A 19658-nucleotide genomic window follows, 5' to 3' on the forward strand; every position below is an offset into this window, starting at 1 on the left:
AATTGTACTTTTCTTAAAAAGATCACTTATTGATGAATAACCTAACAATAGTATGTCCATAATTTATCTTTTATTCATACTTAATTTGTATTATTAACAATATAACCTCTCTTTTTTTATATGTCTTTACAAGAAACAAGCAAATAGATCTAACAAGAGAAAGAATAAAACAAATGTAACAAAAAAATAAATAAAAAATAAAAAAATAAAAAAACAATTTTAAAATCCTTACTATCAATCTGAGTGCTTAGACATGTTACATGAACTTTGGTTCAGATATTTTGTTTGAAGTGTGTAGTTTTACACTGAAACCATTATTGATTTACGAAAATAGCTCATAAAAATTTATGTCACTGTTCCATTCACTTAAAAAATAAGAAGCTTAGCTAAAACTAATTGTAAAGTACATTGTTATTACAGCCGAAGTATGTAACCATTAATATGAGATTAAAACAGCACAAATTTTACATTGCATTTTAGAGAGATAGATAATCCTTATCAGACGTGCAGAACTGTTTTAAATAAAAGACAATGAGGGTAGAAAACTACAGATAATTGCAAGATATATATACAGCAGCTATTACATTGTTCTTTTAGAAAACACAAACAACATATATTATGAATTAGGTCACTTGGATTGACATCATGGATGTTTCCTGTGTCTTTTTCATACTGTTTATGCCTGATTTTTAAGGAGTATGTAAAAATAAAATACCACAGTCTTTACTCCAAAGATATTTAAAGTCTTCACCAAACAGCTCCCTCTCCTATTTTTGGAGCTGCTTCTGTGGTTTCAGTGGTGGATTCATATCCTTTATTGTTTTCTATGCTCCTTCTGCAGTTCAAATTTGAAACAGAAAATGAATTAAGGAATGTGCCCCATATTGGGATGGTTCACCCAAACCTGACATTCTTTCTTCTGTGGAACACAAAAGGAGATGATCTGGCAGAATGGCTGCCTCAGTCACCATTTACTTTCATTGTATGGAAAAAATATATATAATGGAAGTGAACAGTGATTGGGATTAACATACTGCCTAACATCTCATGTAGAGTTCCACGGAAGAATGTAATTCAGGTTTGGAACAATATAAGGGGCAGAAAATGACAGAACTGTAATTTTTTAGGGTGAATTGTCACTTTCCTTTTTAAATAAAACAAGGTTATTAATCTTTGTCCAAACGTTTACCTTGTGTGCATTAACTTGTATGGATCATTTATTTGTGACAGTTGTTGTTGTGCCTGGACCTTTGCCTGATTTCTGAGCATAGAAAAAATGTAATTATAATTTTTCAAATGAATATTGTATTTGGAAACATTGTTATTGTCACAATTTTGCTGTAAAAACAGTTGTGCCCTGACAGCAAGGAATTAAATTACACTTACCCCATACATAACTATCCTTAAAATTTCATCTCGGACCTAGAGAGAACAAAAATAAATATATTAGTGTTCTGTGGCCTTAACCAAACTGGACAGCCATAATCTCAATAACAATACAAACATACCCTCTTTTCTGCAAAACATCCCGTCAATAAGATGAAGAATCCCTGAAAAGGAAGGTATAAATTATTAAATCAGTTTATTAAAATGTTTAAAAAAAATTATATTTGTGTGGAGAGAATGTTGAATACCTGAAGGGAGTTGAGTATGGTGAACAAGTAATGGACCACATAAGTAGTAAACTGTTTAAAGTCATCCATCAGAAAAACTAAGAGTCCCAGAATCCAAGTTCCACCAAAAATAGGCGTGAGGAAGATAATCACTTTGATTATGCTCTTTGCTGCATCTTTGTCCCCCTTTTTGTTGGTCTCTGCCCCAGATGGCTTTAAGACCGTTAAAATGACCATCAACATGGCAAACATGTTCACCAACACAATGGTCCCAACAGGTAAGAGAAATGCATGGATGGATCCTACCATTGCTGACTTGTAGGTAAGCCAACATGTCTTAGTGTTGTAGTAGGGTACGTCATTCACTTTGTCATAGTACACATATGTAACTGCCACAGTCACTGTTGGACACACATAGCCGATGGTGAACCCCAGGATCATGTAGACCTTTTTCCCAATGTGGCTGAAGACAAAAATGAGCTGGTGGACCAGCATGACGCTCAGACACAGCATCCAGAAAAACATGGCCAGGAAGAAGTAATGCTTTGCCACCACCAAAACCAGGCACAAGGTGTTATTTAGGATAGATGGGAAGGAGGAAGCTAAGAAGCTGCAGTCAGCCAGAAGCAGACACAATGCAATGTTGAGAAGAGCGGTGTGCCGAAAGTGGGAGAGGTTGGATTTGACAACGGCGCTCCAGACCAAACACTCGATGATGATGTAGACGATTAGGGAACAGATCGAGATTCCCAATCCGATGTAAGTGATCTGATCCAAGAAAGGCATGCTTACAGAATGCTTGGACATCAACATGGAGAAAGAGGTGAGATGATTGCATGCACAGTAGGGAATGTTTCCAGGGCCTCGAACAAACTCGCAGCCTTCGTCCGACCATCTCTCCTCAGTGACGTTCCAGAACACGCAGTGCATTTCGGCGCCCGCCTCTTCATTCGGAAAAGCCAATTTGATGTTTACACCTGGAGATGTATTGTTTTCAACAGTAGCGGACACAACTATGCTAGGAAAATTTGCACTTTCATAGCCCTGTTTCGGTAGGCGGTCGGCCAAGCTCTGTAACCCTACTGTTTTCACCATGTCTGCTGTGGCATTCAGCTCAACATCCACACCGAAGACAGTTCCGTTGCAAGATGGGCTGCTTCGGCAGACCTGTAACTGAATGTTGGAAGCATTGTAACCTTCACTGGCATTTATTCTGATGCTTTTGACGAGCCCTTCTACGGATGAAAGATATTGCGTGGCCAGTGCACTGCTTTCCTCGTTGTCTCCTCCATCCCAGGATATGTTCAGCATACTACTGGCCGATTCGAGGAAGTCCTTCAAGAGAACAGATTTACTTCAATAAGTGGTATATTTGCCAACATTTTAAAGCTATTTAAGAGTTTTTAATAATTCAAGTATATGACCTTTTGGATTATGTAGGACCTTTCAGTTGTCAAAGCATAATTTGTGTATACCATCTGTCATAAATATTCATTAGATTTCTTTAGCACTAGAGCATAATTTAAATTATGTAATACATAAATTGTACAATTTAATGTAGTTTCATATGATTATTATATGAGTAATAATACAAGTCTATTTTTATAGAAAAAAATTATGATGTCAAGGAACATAGTTGGCACTATGCCACTGTGAAACACTGACCCTGTAATAAACTACACATAAGATATGGGTACACAAAATGTATTTTCTTAGGTTTCCCATAATTACCTTTATTTAAAAATGTATTATATATAGTTTTATTATGATTGAGTGCCAAATCCAAATTCATTTTTTTCTATTGAAATAAAGACATGGTTTGATTATGACATCATGTAGTCACAAATACTTAGAATAGTCTCAGTTGTGAGCCATCAAGAAGCAGATTAAATTTTTACTTCCAGAAGGTTCTCTCCCAGTGGCAAGTTTACTGATGCATTTTTCATAGTTTGGAAAACAGACACTCCAGCCATGACATCACCAAAAGTGTTTTCTCCCTCATCAGATGATGTGTTATTTCTCAAACTTTGAAAGATTAAATGAGCTCCCTCTTGTGTTGCTCCAAGTCCTTTTTCAAAATCCTGGTGTGAGAAAAAAATTTGACTGTTAGACTGACTATTTCCATGTTGTTACTTGTGTGTAACTTTTGTCAGTGTTAAAACACTTGCTATAAGTAAGCCATTCGTATGTAAATGTTCTTGAAAACTGTAAACACAGAGTCTCTGTGGAGCTATGAAAATTCCCATTTGGTTAGAGTTCTGAAATTCTGTTCAGTGACACTAGTGTCGCAAAAATAACACACTTTGGCTTTAAGTCCTTAGATCAATCAACACTCTTCCATAATCGATACTGTGTTAATAAATTATAGCTATACACAGTTCACAATTTGATTACCTTTGCTTGCAAGGCCACTATATTCAGGATTGCTTTGACACACAGAGAAACTTCTTCCCCCCATTTGTTTCCAAGACATTTGCGTTTCAGTGTTCCCTGTCTGCCTGGTTCAACACAATCTATAACTGCGGTTTCATTATTCTTTGTTTTTGGCCATTTTTTCCCATCAATTGCTTCCTCTGTACAAAATAGGTCACTGGCTGCAAATACAAAGATTCATTTTTTTTATTTTTTTATTATTCAAACACACACACACACACACATATATATATATATTTTAATTTATTGTGTCATGAAACTACAGATGTTGTAGAACTACATACATTTGCAAGCAAGCTACTATTCAGTGCAACATGAGAGATATTCTGTAACTTCGTTTTCAATACTTACGATATATTATTGGTATTCTTATTGTACGATTTCGCTGCTGATTCAAACTGTTCGATATAATACAACCGGCATCAATTGAATTCGGTTTGCCTTCTGTCACACAGCTAACAGTGAAATCTGCAGTAAATTTTATTCCATTGCTCTCTGTAAAACAAATGTAGATCATCACTTTAACAATGCGCATGTTCCAAGTTTGACTATACCAGAGAGTGTCCCAAATACTTTTTTGTCTCAATTTTTATTAAAAGTCTATATTTATTGTTCATATATACAATAATATACAGTATACCGTGTATATAATTTAAAACCCAACCAACTTATTTTTTGAAAAATATACCACTTGTAAATGCCACTTGGCTTAATATTTCGTTTTCTTATGCAATGACATTCCTGCGTTTTTAAGTGTGACTTAAGTGTCAAAATACATTCTGACCGCTTACAAACCTAACTTCATTCTAACAGTGCTTGTCTTGAAACTAGCTCATCATTGCTTCACCATCTTGGTAAATTTCTTTATACAAAAAGCAAAGAAAGCATACTGTATCTGTGAAGCCGTAGATTAAGCTTTGTGTGACTTGAACATGTTAAATATACAGCTACAGGAAATGACTAATGGTTATTAAAAAGTTAGCCTAATGTGGTTAAGTGATGCCATGGAATAATGTATTTTCAACCTTACCAACTCTAGTTGGTGAGATATTTTCTGTAGTTCCAACTTTTAAATGAGCTGTGTAGATTTCAGTGCTGTTCTCGATGGAACATGAAATGGTAACTTTGGTGCTTGTTGTCCCAGAACAGTCTGCGGTCTGTGGCGTGCTTGTCACATTAATCACCTCTGGCAGCAGTGCGATTTGAATAGGTGCCAAGGCCATGTGAGCTATGTTCCCAGTGACAAAAAGGCACATGTATGTTCCTGAAATATGAAGAAAAATGGATACATCAGAAGTACAAAAAGTAACAAAGTAAATGCCAGAGCATTTTGTAGAGAATGGTGCTAGCAATAACAAGGTCATGGGGTCAAGTCCCTAAGAACACATGAACTGATAAAGTTTATACTTTAAATGCACTATTAGTCACTTTGGATAAAAGTGTTTAAGTGTAGATATAATTTTATTGTACTCACCTGACCAATATCCATTTGTCTTTAGAAGTGTGACTGTGGTTGTTTCTGTACAAGTGTCTGAAAGAGTTACTTCACTCCCTGGTCCCAGAATCAGAGGTGTTTCGTCCCCTCTGACCATTTGCCACACACACTTTTCCATCTGTTCTATGCTGGTGCAGTTCAGTTGTTGTTTTGAATTGTAACACACTTTCCCTACAGGTGCCTCCATGTATACCATTCCTGTACATGATACAAACATAATACTGTGATGGTGAAAAGAAGAATGAATGGATGAATAGATAGACCAAGTGGCAAAAAAAAAAAAAATATTGGTGTGTTTGCAGTGTTTTACCTAGTGACTTAACATTGAGGGAATAAACTGTTGCATTACTCAGCAATGTATTTATTATGCTTTGAACTTTGGTGGTGGAAAACACAGAACTCAGAGACACCGAGAAATTGTGAGCGTACGTGTTTATCCCTGTGTATCTGTGTGACATAAAAGAGAAGGGAAAGATGAAGTTCTTGGTTAAATTGTTTTAGATAGTCTTATAAAATGAAGAAATTAAAGTAATGAAGTGTAATTCAACAAAGATGAAAAGAAAAATATTTCCTCACATGGTGCTAAGTATAGTCAATGAGTTGAAGGCATTTAGCACACGGAAAGAGCTGTCCAGCTAAAATAAATTGGACAAATATGTGAACAAATGTGTGTGTGTTTTTAAAATGATTGATGTTAGGATTATCTCTCTGTACAGTTTGAACATTAGCAATCACTAATTTAACTACTGAGCTATGCATTTTAAGAAAATCCTGTTGAATCTCTTCAACAGAATAGGCCTACTTTAGATTAAAAATACAAGAAGTTCAGAAATATTTGTCTAACTTTGGGGCTGCCTACAGATACTGCATTTAGAACTGCATGGAAAGGAGATTTACACATACCGATGCAGTGACATTTGAGGAGGAACCAGTGAGCAGGCCAATGAGTGAAACTGTAAGGAAAAACAGCAGTCAATTGATCAGAAACTTTCCTCAGCTGTACCTTTGTCAATGTACTGTAATGTGTTGTTATGTAATGAACTGTAATGTACTTGCAATTACATCTATTTTTCAGCTTAACCATTTTTATTTTTTGTATTCTGTCGGACAACATACCATTCACTTTGGGCAGGCACAGAGGTGTGTAGTGTGATATATTTGCCACACATTTGTCCACATTGCAGCATTTATTGACGGAGTCACACACAAGGTTGCTCCAAACATAGTCTGTTCCGCACCAGCATGTTGAATTTGTGCCAATTATCTCACACTCTACAAAATTATACATGATCAAAAAATTATTATAAAGCATATTTATACTGTTTTAAAATGTATAGTAATCTTGCAGACTGGTAGCTGTGTATTTCATTTAGCTATTGTATTTGTTCTTTATGTAACATTTTTAAGTGGATTTAAATTTGACATTTTTTAAAGTTCATTGTTTTGTATACTGAATATTTTCCCTACAGATAGATTTTGGAATAATATACATTAGCTTACCATGGTAGATTTAACTCACCTGCGGCTATTTCAGCGTTTGTAATGGTCACCCCTGATGTATCCACAGAAATCCCGATGATTCCAGGCAGATTTGCAGCAACATTTAGGGTCTTATTGCCCTCAATCATGACCTCTGCCCAATAGGTCACATCTGCAGACCCTGTAAGTTTAGTTTAGTTTAGTGAGTTTGATGCTTGTTTTATTTGTCTGAGTGTGATTTGTTTGTCTATATACTTACCCACATTTGAGGCCTGTTGGGTCACAGAAGGAAAGTAGTCAATATATTTGTTCTGCTTGTTTATTTAAGTCATAAATAAATGATCTTTCATAATGTGTAATTACTAAAATAGTGTTCTTATATGTTAGAAATCATACAGAATATATTATTCAACAGAGAATATAGCCTATGCAAAAAATTCATTAAAAATATATATTTATATGAATAGGCACCATAGCTGAATGACAGTGGTGTATTGTGAATAAAAATTTGTTCAGTGTCATTATCATTGATAAGAAGCAAGCAGAAGAACTATTAATTTACAGGGTGGTTGTATGTAGCCGTCAGACAATTACTAATCATGATTTGTATTACTGAGGATTGAAGCTGTTTTTAAATCTGGATGCAAGATGTGAGTTGTATTGTATATTGCATACTGTTGTTATTAACTTTACCTGGCTAAAAATGAAAAGTGCTGCAAAAAGCAACATGCCAGCATCAGACAATTTCTCGATCCTAAATGGGAGATATGTCATTGAACATTGTTATAAGTCAAGTCCCAAACATATTCCTAGCACTATAAAAGTAAGAATACATAAAAAATTATTAAGGTTTCTATGATTTCTAATCAGTAAAATCTTTCTGTTAATCAAAGTGATTCAGCAAAAGTAGATAAAAGTAGAAATAGGTATGTCTATGGGCTTATTTTTGTTTTCATCAACATCAAAACTTTAGGGTAAAAACTGTATGTATGTATACCGTAAAGGAAGTGTATTTAAATTGCTGTGACTCTTCATTTCTTTTAAGCTTTTCACCATTTTTTTTTATTTTTTTATCACCATTTAGCCTTCACTAGCTCATTTTAAGTGGTCCTGTAATGTGAAGAATTAGTACAAATATTCCATGTAGTCTTTCAAGTAATACATTGTAAAATCTAATTAATTGACCTTATTTAGATTTTTAAGGCAATGGGTTTTGCATGCTTAAAAACATATTTGTCTCAAGTAGTTAAAGTAACGCTAAGCAGTTACAAGTAAACAACTCATCTGTGATTAAAGTATCATTGTTTTTATTTAATGATTTAAATTAAGATATTGCATATCTTATACAGTATAAGGGTAATTATGACTGGAATTTCGGTTAGCCATATGGCACACTGGATTCTCCTCAGTACTTCTTAGTGCACATACATAGCACTTTTGAGTAGAATTGAGTAGTGATGAATGACTAAAATTTAACAGGATGCAAGTTCACCAGAGGTAACACTAATCACCCTAATGGTGACTTCACACAAATCACAACTATCAACTTGATTCAGTTAAAACTAATTATCACTACTTGATAATTTTGAGTTAATAGTACTTGAAGCCAAAGTTTAAAGAATGTATATATTTGAGTTATGATTCCAAAATATGACATTTTAAGTATTGTTTAATTAGGACCACTTAAATGTTTTTATAAATGACAATTTTAGGGTTTAGAGAGTAATGGTAACTTAATTAAAACAAGAATAGTAATAAATAACGCTTAAGATGAGTAAACAATTGTTTTACAATTTGAGATGACTTTTAATATTTACAGTGTATTAGGTCATAACAGTTACATACATTATAATTATATAAGAATTATAAAATTCTGTTTAACATATTTCTTAGATGATGTATAGCATGTCAGACCGTAGAACATGTTAATGTCCCAAAGTATGTCATGTCAACTACCAAAATGCTGAAAAAGGAAGGAGGGCATGTCATCTTCAACCTATTTAGCCTCATCAAACCATCTCTTAACTTCTAACATAAAGCCTTAATATGCACCCACACACACAAAAGCTACATTCAATAATGCATTTCAAATCACCATGTCCTTTTAGTAATTTTCTCATAAGGTTAAGTAAAGATCTCACATTGTGATCCTAGATTTGTATTGCCCTCAAAAAATTATTTTAGTCTATTTTAAAGATTTTCGTATTTCAATTTCATAAAATCACATCACATTGAATTGTGTAATGTTTAACAAAATTAAATGAATAAAATGTAAAATATTTTGTTTTTATTATTATTTTATTTTATTAAAAATTACTCAATTCAATTTGATGGAATTTTGTTATGAAATTGAAATGCGTAAATCTTAAAATAATTTTGTTAAGAGTGTTGAAGATAAAGTAAAAAAAAATAATAATAATAATAAAAAAAAAAATACATAAAGAAATAAAAATACAGGTCCAAACCAAACAAAACTTTAAATTTGTTCAATTGAAATGACATGAGGATGAAAATGTACACCCTCATATTTTCCAACATCTTTTAAAATCAAATATGTATCACTTAAAACAATAAACCTCTGATAAATTAAACTGTAATTGTAAAACAGTTAAAAACTGTGACAATAAATAGTTTTATTGTACTGCCCAAGTTCTCAAAATGTTCATTTCTTTAAAAGATGAGAGTATTTTCTCTTTTTTTAAGAATTTACTTTCAAGAATCCTTAATCCTTAATTTTAAGAACCCTATTAAAATGCTTCTTAATAATAATAATAATCTTAATGATAAAGATAAAAATATATTAACATACGAAACAATACTAACCTTAAAATCTTCATTTCTAAGAGAGAGGATCAGCAGGTTTGAAAAGCAATGACATCTGTCATAACAAACATGTTCCCCATGAAGAACCAGTTGCCAGAGCGAAAGTGGGTGGTGAACGAGAATTGGAAAGTTGACGAGTACAGTGGGGGTGGCAAGGCAAATTCACAAAGCTTTCTTTCACATTTGCATTGTACATTCACTAAGTCCAGAGTCCACCTGGATTAGTTAGCACACATAGTTATAGCTTCAGACTTTCCATTGACATTTGGCTAACAAATACAACTCAATGTCCAGCATGCCTTTTCCGCAACTACTTTTGGTTAGATTGTCATTTGTGACTGATTCTGACAAATCATTATAATAAGACAAAACCTAGAATACTTTCAGAAGTAGGATTCAGAAATAAGATTGTTGTGTTTGAATTTTGAAATGGATGATATATGTGAATTTCACTGAAACGGTGTTTATTGACCATGTTTATAACTATGTTAACAATGTTTATTAATATATGTATTCAAATTATTTAGTTGTAATATGTTGTAATATCTGTATTCAATGGCGAAGATTTGGCTTGAACATGGGGGTTGGGGGGGGGGGTGTTTTTATCAGTCCCCCCTTGGAATCTACGCACTTGCCTGTGTTGATTGTTTGGTATGAATGGTTTTGGTTTAACAATTTGGATGTGTTCTCTTTATGATCTTTTTAGCACTACTGAAACACTCATTTCTTTTTCTCAAATTGTGTTTGTGTGTGCTAACTATTTTGCTCATTATTTTTATCCTTATGCAACAAAATATTGCAGATTTAGGGGTGGCCAAGGAGATAGACAGGTCTGTTTAACCCACACTGCTAAAGAGGACCCATCTTGGTCTTGGTGAAGACCCTTAGGCTTATGTTCAAATGTCAAACTTCAAAAGTCAAATATGATTCAATCAGAAAGGTTATCTTTGCTCCCAGTTCAAGGGAAAATAGTATATTCTTATATATTCTTATACAGAACATCTATGTGGTCAATTTAAATTTAATGTGTGGGTCATAGTCAAATGTCCATGTGGTCAAATATCTGGCTGGCTTCGAAGGATTACAGTAAGGTTGTGTATGTTAACATTAGTTAATGCAGTAGTAAAAATGAACAATACTGTTTTATATATTTCTTATATATATATATATATATATATATATATATATATATATATATATATATATATATATATATCACACACACACACACACACACACACACACACACACATAAGCAATGCATATAGAATCTTATATTTAAGTGTTAACCATGTGAAAATGCAGTGTATCTTTACTTTTAAAAAGTGACTGAATGGCCCTAAACCAAGCAAATGAACATTAAAAGCTTAAAATTTGCAGAAATAGCCTAATATTGCTAGACTTTTATATATACAGTCTATATATAATCCAGCCCCAGTGTTGTGGTCATGTGGCCATTATACTGGCCAGTACTGCTTCCAGCTCATCTAACCCAACCATGGTAATGTTTGGTATGGTAATATGTGGTAACAGACTGTGTACATAGAATCTACACTGACAATGTTTATTCAGCATGAGGTTATAGCACTATGCCACATCATTTGGCTGGTGCATTCCATTGTAAGGTAGTTGTGGAAAACATGAACCTCAACAGCTATGTAATATTGTAGAGGAAGGGACAGAAATACAGTTGAAACTTGTGAATTCAAATACTATTAAAAAAAAAAAAAAAAAAAAAAAACTAAAATTAAAAGTGTAAATTTTACTACAATCTGCTGCATTGCACCCTGCTTTCTGCGTGTCAAAACGCAACTGTTCAGATTTTTTCATGTAAAATTATTGTAAACATACTGTAACTCATTTATGTTCTTCGGTGTCTAGAGAGATGATATTTTCATGAAAAAGTAAAGGTTTGAGGAAGATTTATTGTAAGGGAACTCACTTGCAAAGCAGTGCCTTGTTTTCATCCATTTTATTTGTTTGTTAAATAAGCATACATGGAAATGTATCTGTTTTGCATGCTCATTCAAAATGAGCAAGCATGCTCTTGAAGGTCAGTTCCATTAAAGAAACCAAATAAAGTTTCTAAATTTGTTAAAAATGTGTAGGGTTGGTATTTTTTCCGATTTCTGTTTTTTTTTTTAAATCGATTTCCTATTATGTTTTCGTTTTGGATTGCTTTTCAATTTATAACATTTAGAGCCAGCCTAGGATTTCATTAAAATGTGCAACTCACTCAGTATGAGGTAACAAGCACAATGGCAGTGCTAATACATTTTCTGTCTTCCAAGAATAATAATAGCCACAGTATAATTTAACCCACAGCAGCACCACTGGACACAAAAGATACGTCCTTATCAATTTACTCATACCGCATGGTGAAACTTCGCACGTTTACTGAAATGTTGCCATATACAAGTGGCCTACCCAATTTATTTCATGCTGTAGTTCTGGTTTGAGTTTAAATGTTACACATTTTTTTTTTTTTCTGTACATTTTTTTCTATTCTATATTTTATATTATCTATCAAAATTTTTTGCAAAGCTCTTTGCCATAATGATTTTTCTTCTCACAATTTGTCTTGAATATTGTCAATCAGCAGATAATGTGAAGGGTACAACAGGGCTAAAGGCCCCCTCTGGTAAAATGCACTTTTGATTTGTATTTTCTCCCAAAACACACACACACACACCCACACACACACACACACACACACACACACACACACACACAAAAAATAAAATAAAAAAAATAAAAATAAAAATAAAAGTAGCAACAAAAACTACCACAGCAGTAGCAACATTTTCCTGATCCATGAGGTCATTGCCTACAATTCTAAAAGTTGATTTTGAGGTCATTTGATCTAATATTTAATAATTTTAAAAAAGTATGCAAATTTATGTATCTAATGAAAATAGACAAAATACTTCTGTCACTTTCAGTTTTGTTCAAAGTAACTGAATCAAATGCTTTTCAATAACAGTCCAAAAGGTTAAAGGATAGTATTTGTGGTAAAAAGTCCCATTGTTGCAGGGGCTTAAGTAGGCTCACACTGACTGAAAATAACAATGGAGATTCATTTGTTTATTGAATATTTAAGATGTTATGAAATAACAGGAAATGGTGCACCCTTTTCTAAAGTGGCTATTTTGAATAAGCATTATCTTAATTTGTTATTTTAAAAAGAAAAGCATTCCTCTGTCTCTAAAATATTTGCATACATTGACAAATTTTTTCACTATATCCCCTGTGAGGGCCTTTTACCCCTAGAGTAAATTAAAATGAAAACAAACTTCTGTTGTTATTTTTAAATTTAAATTTAAATTATAAAAGAAATGTATATTTTTTCCAATCTTAATATACTTTGTGAGCAGAAAAAAAAGCACAGTTTCCTTAAGTTGTGCCTTTAGCCCTGTTGTTCCCTACTGTAAAAATTGTTTTGTAAGGCAACCTAAAAATGTTAGCGTATCAAATTTGTAAAAATGGTCAAAAAAAATGTGACTCCATAGGGCTGACACTGTAATTTAGAGAGCTGCTATGAGCGTCTTTTCACAGTGCCTCACACATCAAAGTAGATGATGCGAAGCTATATGAACCGAGGTTATGCCACCCACACACTACACAACTTTCAAAGTCATCAGAATGCTGTTCTGTCTATAATTGGGTATCTTGAAGTTGCTGTGGTTTGCACATTACACGAGGGATCAGCGACAGGGGGTCACACATTACAAAATATTTCACTAGGAAGAATCCCCGACAACTCTGCCTGGTCTCCAAACTACATATCACAACAAAACACATGCGAGAAGTGATACAGGAAATGACATAAGATCATGCATAAGACAGGAGTTCTCGTGTGAGACTGGAGTTCTTCCCTCTAAAAATGGTGGTCTTGCAATCCAAGTTGTTTGGGCGCTGATTTGCAGCAAAAAAACAAAAAAGAAAAATAAATTTGATTATTGTGGAGGCTACCCCCCTCCCATCCCCCTGGAATCTACGCCCCTGCATTGGCGCATCTCTCAGATCGTGTCTTTGAAAATTCACACATAGCGATCGTCGCTCACGTGAGCGAGCACCGATTTGCCTCTGATTTCAGGCTTTTGTCAGTGATCTCCATTAACTGTCAGCGAGTTGAAAATCAGGGCTAAAATCGTGTAGTGTAATGCTGAGTTTAGAGGGAAGAACTCCAGTCTAGCGCAATAACCCCTGTCTCACGTGTGATCTTATGCCATTTCCTGTATCACTTCTCGCGTGCATTTTGTTTTGAAACGTAGTTTGGAGACCAGACAGATATAGTCTCACATTCAAAGACAACTTTATTAAAGACTGGCTGCAGATAATCAAAATGGCTTTTGGGGGTGTAGTGTTGAATAACACACTCTTGAACCGTTAACAACTGCGAACTTTATTGACAACCAGTTAACTGATGTCACAAAGGAGTGACAACACTTGACTTCCCTTACTAGACTGACAACTCCCCCCCTCACATCTCACATATATTACACATGCTGTAATAGTTCTTTACAACACTGGAGGGTCTCTGTTTTTTCCCCCCTCCCCAGCGGTGTCGGTGGACTGAAGGACACGGACCATAAGTAGCTGATTTTTGAAATACGAGCAACACATTTTTTTTTTTTAATGCACAAGCGAATTTGACAGACACGAAAGACAAACAATACCGTAAGAAAGTTTAAAAGTGAACTGCTCTTTTAAAGAATTGTGTTACTTTAATATTTAAAAAAAATTTAATTGCTTGAGAGTCCATTTAAAGTTCCTTTTCAGATTATTCTCTTATTAAAACTCATATATATAAAACTAGGCTACATTCTGCCACATGAACAACCAGTCAGTAACTGATTTAGTTCTCATGAGCCATAAACATAACAGTTTTTCCTTTTGGGATCGGACAGTGTTATTGATTCACTAAAAAGAACCTGCTCAATAGAGTCATTTGTTTGGGAAGCAGACTACACTACTATATTCACACATTATGTTTTGTGCTGAATGGTTCTCGGTTCGGTTATCAATGCTATTAATTGATTAATTGGCTATTTAGCGAAAACGTAGTTGCACATCCAGTCGAACTCCGAGAGTGGTCTTGCCTTCATGCTGATGGCTTGAAAGGTCCTGAACATTGCCTTCCTCGTGCTTTGAATCAAATATTATAGTCTTCAGCTGTAGTAATGTTGTGTAATGGAAAGTTCAATCTTTTTATCTAAATAACCTCAAACTGCTGTATTATTCTGACAATATGTATTGGTAGAGAACATAACCGTGAGTCAGACTTGCGTGTGTTGTAAGATGCAGCTGCCCATCTTTGCGGTTAAACTGGAATAAAATACAAATATAAAAATGTCATATGGCTTTCAGCACAGATTTTCCATGTTTATTAAGCAATTAGAATATAATAAAATAAAAAATAGATTTTATGTTTTTATTTATAAATGTGGTTATGTTTCATTTCAGTCTTACATAGATAAGCAGGATAAGTATGAAGAATGCTAACAGGTATTTTAATATTGTCCGTGCATCTGAAAAAAAAAAAAAAGAAAGAAAGAAATAAGACATTTTTGAAACATAATAATTTTCAGACAAATCAAATATATCTGAGAACCTGGTCTGATGTTGTAAATATTGTAAGGCAATATTTGTAGAAAAAATGTAAAGCAAAAATAATGTGCCATTTATTGTACCTCCTCTGGCCATGTTTCTCATTCAAGTATAAAGTTCAGCAGATTTCATCAGCTCATGAGACAATTATGTGACATCAGGTCTGTGAATAATGAAATTCTAACATAAATGATCAATGAAAATACAATTGTTGTAATGCATACAAAAGACAGGCATAATGAAATATAGCAAGAAGAAATGATTTAATCATGAAAATTAAAAAGAGGAAAAAAGTTCATACTATTAACAGTAGTTATCAGAAAGAAATTATGTTCTGAAGCATTCTCCTGTGCTCTGAACAACTATCTAAATCTATTTTAAACAGCATTTTTTATTAAATAATAATAAAAAAATACCATGATTGACACATGCTTAAGTGAATCAATTTTCAAGATAATTTCAGTATTTTTCTAAAGCAGTGGTAATTTATATACAGTATATATAAAACAATGTAACCAGTGAGGGGTTACATGTTTGACCCATTGCAACAACTCACTCGCCAGGCCTTTGGTGGGTCTATTGTGCCATCAGTCAAAAAATGAAATAGGATAATTAAAATTAAATTATAACGATAACTGCTCCAACCAGATACTATTTCTCTACGTGCAAAATCCTTTATTTTTATACTAATAACTCACTACATTAGGACAGGTTCAAGCAGTTTAAGCTTTAGCAGTTACAGGACATGCATCAACCATTTCAGCCAAAGTTATAAAAGTATTCAGTACATTGCATTGCAACTGAGTGTAATGGTAAATTTTTATATTTATTTGAAAGTGCTTAAAAAGCAGTTTACAACCAGGGTTGAGAGGGTTACTTTTGAAATGTATTCCACTACAGATTACAGAATACATGCTGTAAAATGTAATTTGTAATGTATTCCTTTAGATTACTCAAGGTCAGTAACGTATTCTAAATACTTTGGATTACTTCTTCAGCACTGGTAGATTTTTTCACTTGTTTTGACTATAAAACTCTTCCAGTACAGTAAGACAAAATACACATGTTAAATATACATTCTCTGAAAAACCTAAATATCTTATGCAGTGTTGTTTCTAAAACAAGATAAATCAAATTGATCTTGTTTTAAGGATTTTTAGATATTTTTACAGGAAAACAATACAAAAATTATTATCAAGAATACGATTTTTGCACTAATATCAAAGGTTTTACTAGAAAAAAGAAATTATGATCCAACATGAATTTTCTTGATAAAAAAATATGATCGTGCCTGGAAACATGTTCATGTAAAATGACTAGAAATAGCATTTTAGCTTAGCGTAAAGCTGACAATTTACACAAGGTTTATTTCTATTTCTTCTGCTTCAAACTTACTTCTCTGTCTGCTCGTATGAATGTAACACATCATAAAAAGTGTTTCACCACTGTTCAAATGCACTTTGGATCGCATCATTTATATGTATAAATGTTTTCCATCTGAAAGGACTAAATATTAAATGAAACAAATGACAATAAATGCAAAGTAATCTCTTCAGTAATCAAAATACTTTTTGAATGTAACTGTATTCTAAATATCAATTATATAAATTGTAACTGTAGTGGAATACAGTTACTTATATTTTGTATTTTAAATGCGTATTCCCGTTACATGTATTTCGTTACTCCCCAACCCTGTTTACAATATGCATTTTCACGATTAAGAGAAGAAACAAACTGATTTGTCCCTGAAAAACAAAACTATCCTTTGGTGACACTGGTAATCTGGCAACTAGTTTCAAAAGGAAAAATATTTTGTTTTATGGTCAAAGGAACCAATAAAAAATTCTGACCTAGTTTATCTTAAAGTACATCACAAACATTAATCTAACTCTCTATCATTTCCTTCACTCTTTTGGCTTCTTCCTTGTACTATAACCTGTGATGAATCGTTATAATGAATCTGTGATGAGCCATAACATATTGAAATTGTTTCTGTGACTTACAGTTCATTGTTCTCATAATAGCAGCATATCAAAGGGAAATCCAAATGTGAGGGCAAAAGGTGAAATCTAATATCCTAGATTTTTCCAACAAAAAATTCCAAAAATAGTTCACAGGTCTCAGGAGTGGCATGAGATAGGGAAGAAGCAATAGGATTAAGAACAGAGTCTATAGTTTAAAAAAATACCTTAGGCCTATTAGCATTTTAAGGCCTCACTGACAGAGCTTTGATAAGTTTTTAGACAGTCCCACAGAATTTGGTAGGAGACATGAAGTCTGTCTTTTTTCCACTTGCACTCAGTCCTACTGCACTCTTGCCTAAGAGAGTGGGTGGATTCATTTAACCAGGGCTGAGGATTTGCCTTAACCTTGCAGCTATATCAAGAGCAGCTGAACAAACTAAATAAAAAACTTCAACCAACTGCTCAGGATCCATATCACAGGGAGGAGCAACAATAGATTTTAAGAGGAAAGTAGTGTCAAATTCAGAAACATTTGAAGCTGCAGAAGAGTATAACATGAGAATAGTGTGTAGTTGGAGGGAGAATGGGCAGGTGACAAGAAATAACAGGTTCAAATACAACTGAACTGTGATCAGAAATGCCAGCATGGCCCTTGTTGTGTGTCAGACATGAGAGAGATTGAACAAAATTAAGACAGTCCATTAGGCTTAAAAAGCCTTTGACCAGGGGTTTAGAAGGGCAGAAGACCTGAATGTTCAAATCCCCCAAAACCAGTATTCTGTCACACTGACATACTAGATCTAAGAGAAACTCAGAGAACTCATGCATAAAAGACTTACTAAGTTTAGGAGGCCTATAAATCAATATACAAAGCAGTGTGCCATTGAGATCAACTTTTAAAATCTGAGTCTCAAAGCTTGAAAAAGCATCAACAGGCAACAGTCTACATTTAAAGCAATTTCTAAAGATTCTCGGAGAACTAAAAAAATGACAACCAGGAGGAGACAACTCGCCAAGAGATGACAGATCGCCAACATCTAACCAGGTCTCCACTACAAATAAAACTGGCTATTGGCTGTCATTCACTAGGGCCATTTTGACTGATAGGTGAACTGTAGTTGGGGTATCGATGAAGTCCGGTATCATCTTTGAATGTAGATATTCCAGTAAACGAAGATTGGCAGAGTTTACACTTGCTTTCCCAACACTTGTATTAGTGTAGAAACAGAGAGAGGTGGACCAAACAGCTGGTATGTTATAGCCTTCCAAAGAGATGACAGTCTCACTCATACAAAGATTGTGGCAAGATCCCCGGTGCACATAACGGTACCAGCGAGCAATACCTAGGGTGACGCAATGGTTGTAAATTCCAGCGGGCAGTCGTGCTTAAGAGTTTAGACACCATATAACAGCAGATATAAAAATCCAAATGGACGGAAGAGCAGAAAATATCCTGGCGCAACACGTATAAGTCTTTAAAAACACCATGAAAGGCCAAAACGACCAGCAAAAAACAAAACATCCTACAGCCTCACCTGCACGGCCAAATAAAAATTCATGTTAGCCATCACAACACAAGACAATAGCGACAACGAACACAAGGTAAGTATAAGGCAGCCTGTTAAAGACCACTTAAACCCAGAGCCAGCATCCGACAACAGGTAACCAGAGAGAAAGTGGATACTTACTACCGAGAAAACAGATCAAGCCGAAAAGTTGCAGGCTCGCGATTAAGTCTGTGTCCCTGATGGAGGTAACGAGATGTTGTGTCAATGTAGTGACACTAGGGGTCACACCTGGGAGCCCCAAACACCTCTGCTTTTTGAAAAAAGGCCAATGGGAATTGGTGAGTGGAATTTGCCTGCCACTCCCCCGGACATACGGGAATAAAAGGAGCTTGTATGCAACCAGTCATTCAGTTTTTGTGCTGAGGAGTCGAGACAAGGTCCCGGCCATTTCAGCGGGTAGTTCAGTGTTGTGTCAAGAGGGACACAATGTCTCGTTCCCTCCATCAGGGAATGGAGGTTACAAAAGTAACCAGGATGTTCCCTATCACTCGACGTTGTGTCGATGTGGTGACACTAGGGGTCCCTATACAAAATGCCACAACTAGCTGAACTGTGTTATGTGGACTGGTGGTGCGAGATGGGCAGACCGCTGTGTGCCTTGTAGCCAGCATACCAGGCCATCACGTAACCTTCCCCAACGCTCTTATGAGCATCAAACGGTCTTCCGGGAACA

At 34.5% G+C, this 19658-nt stretch overlaps 1 protein-coding gene across 1 annotated transcript; it reads right to left on the reverse strand.

Annotated features, from left to right (window-relative positions):
* Positions 1–66: 66 nt before the first annotated feature.
* Positions 67–9934, reverse strand: LOC127409771 (adhesion G-protein coupled receptor F3-like). Its single transcript, XM_051644587.1, has 18 exons — positions 9844–9934; positions 7714–7774; positions 7280–7292; positions 7061–7201; positions 6658–6813; positions 6445–6494; positions 6118–6176; positions 5852–5988; positions 5521–5739; positions 5077–5310; positions 4398–4541; positions 4008–4207; positions 3512–3694; positions 1635–2948; positions 1509–1550; positions 1387–1422; positions 1190–1261; positions 67–835 (listed from the first exon to the last, which is right to left on the reverse strand). The coding sequence occupies exons 1-17, from the start codon at positions 9855–9857 to the stop codon at positions 1214–1216; spliced, it is 3051 nt and encodes a 1016-aa protein (XP_051500547.1). The 5' UTR covers positions 9858–9934; the 3' UTR covers positions 67–835; positions 1190–1213.
* Between the last annotated feature and the right edge of the window lie 9724 nt (positions 9935–19658).

The sequence above is a fragment of the Myxocyprinus asiaticus genome, chromosome 19, assembly GCF_019703515.2.
Source record: "Myxocyprinus asiaticus isolate MX2 ecotype Aquarium Trade chromosome 19, UBuf_Myxa_2, whole genome shotgun sequence".
Taxonomy (NCBI): Eukaryota; Metazoa; Chordata; class Actinopteri; order Cypriniformes; family Catostomidae; genus Myxocyprinus; species Myxocyprinus asiaticus.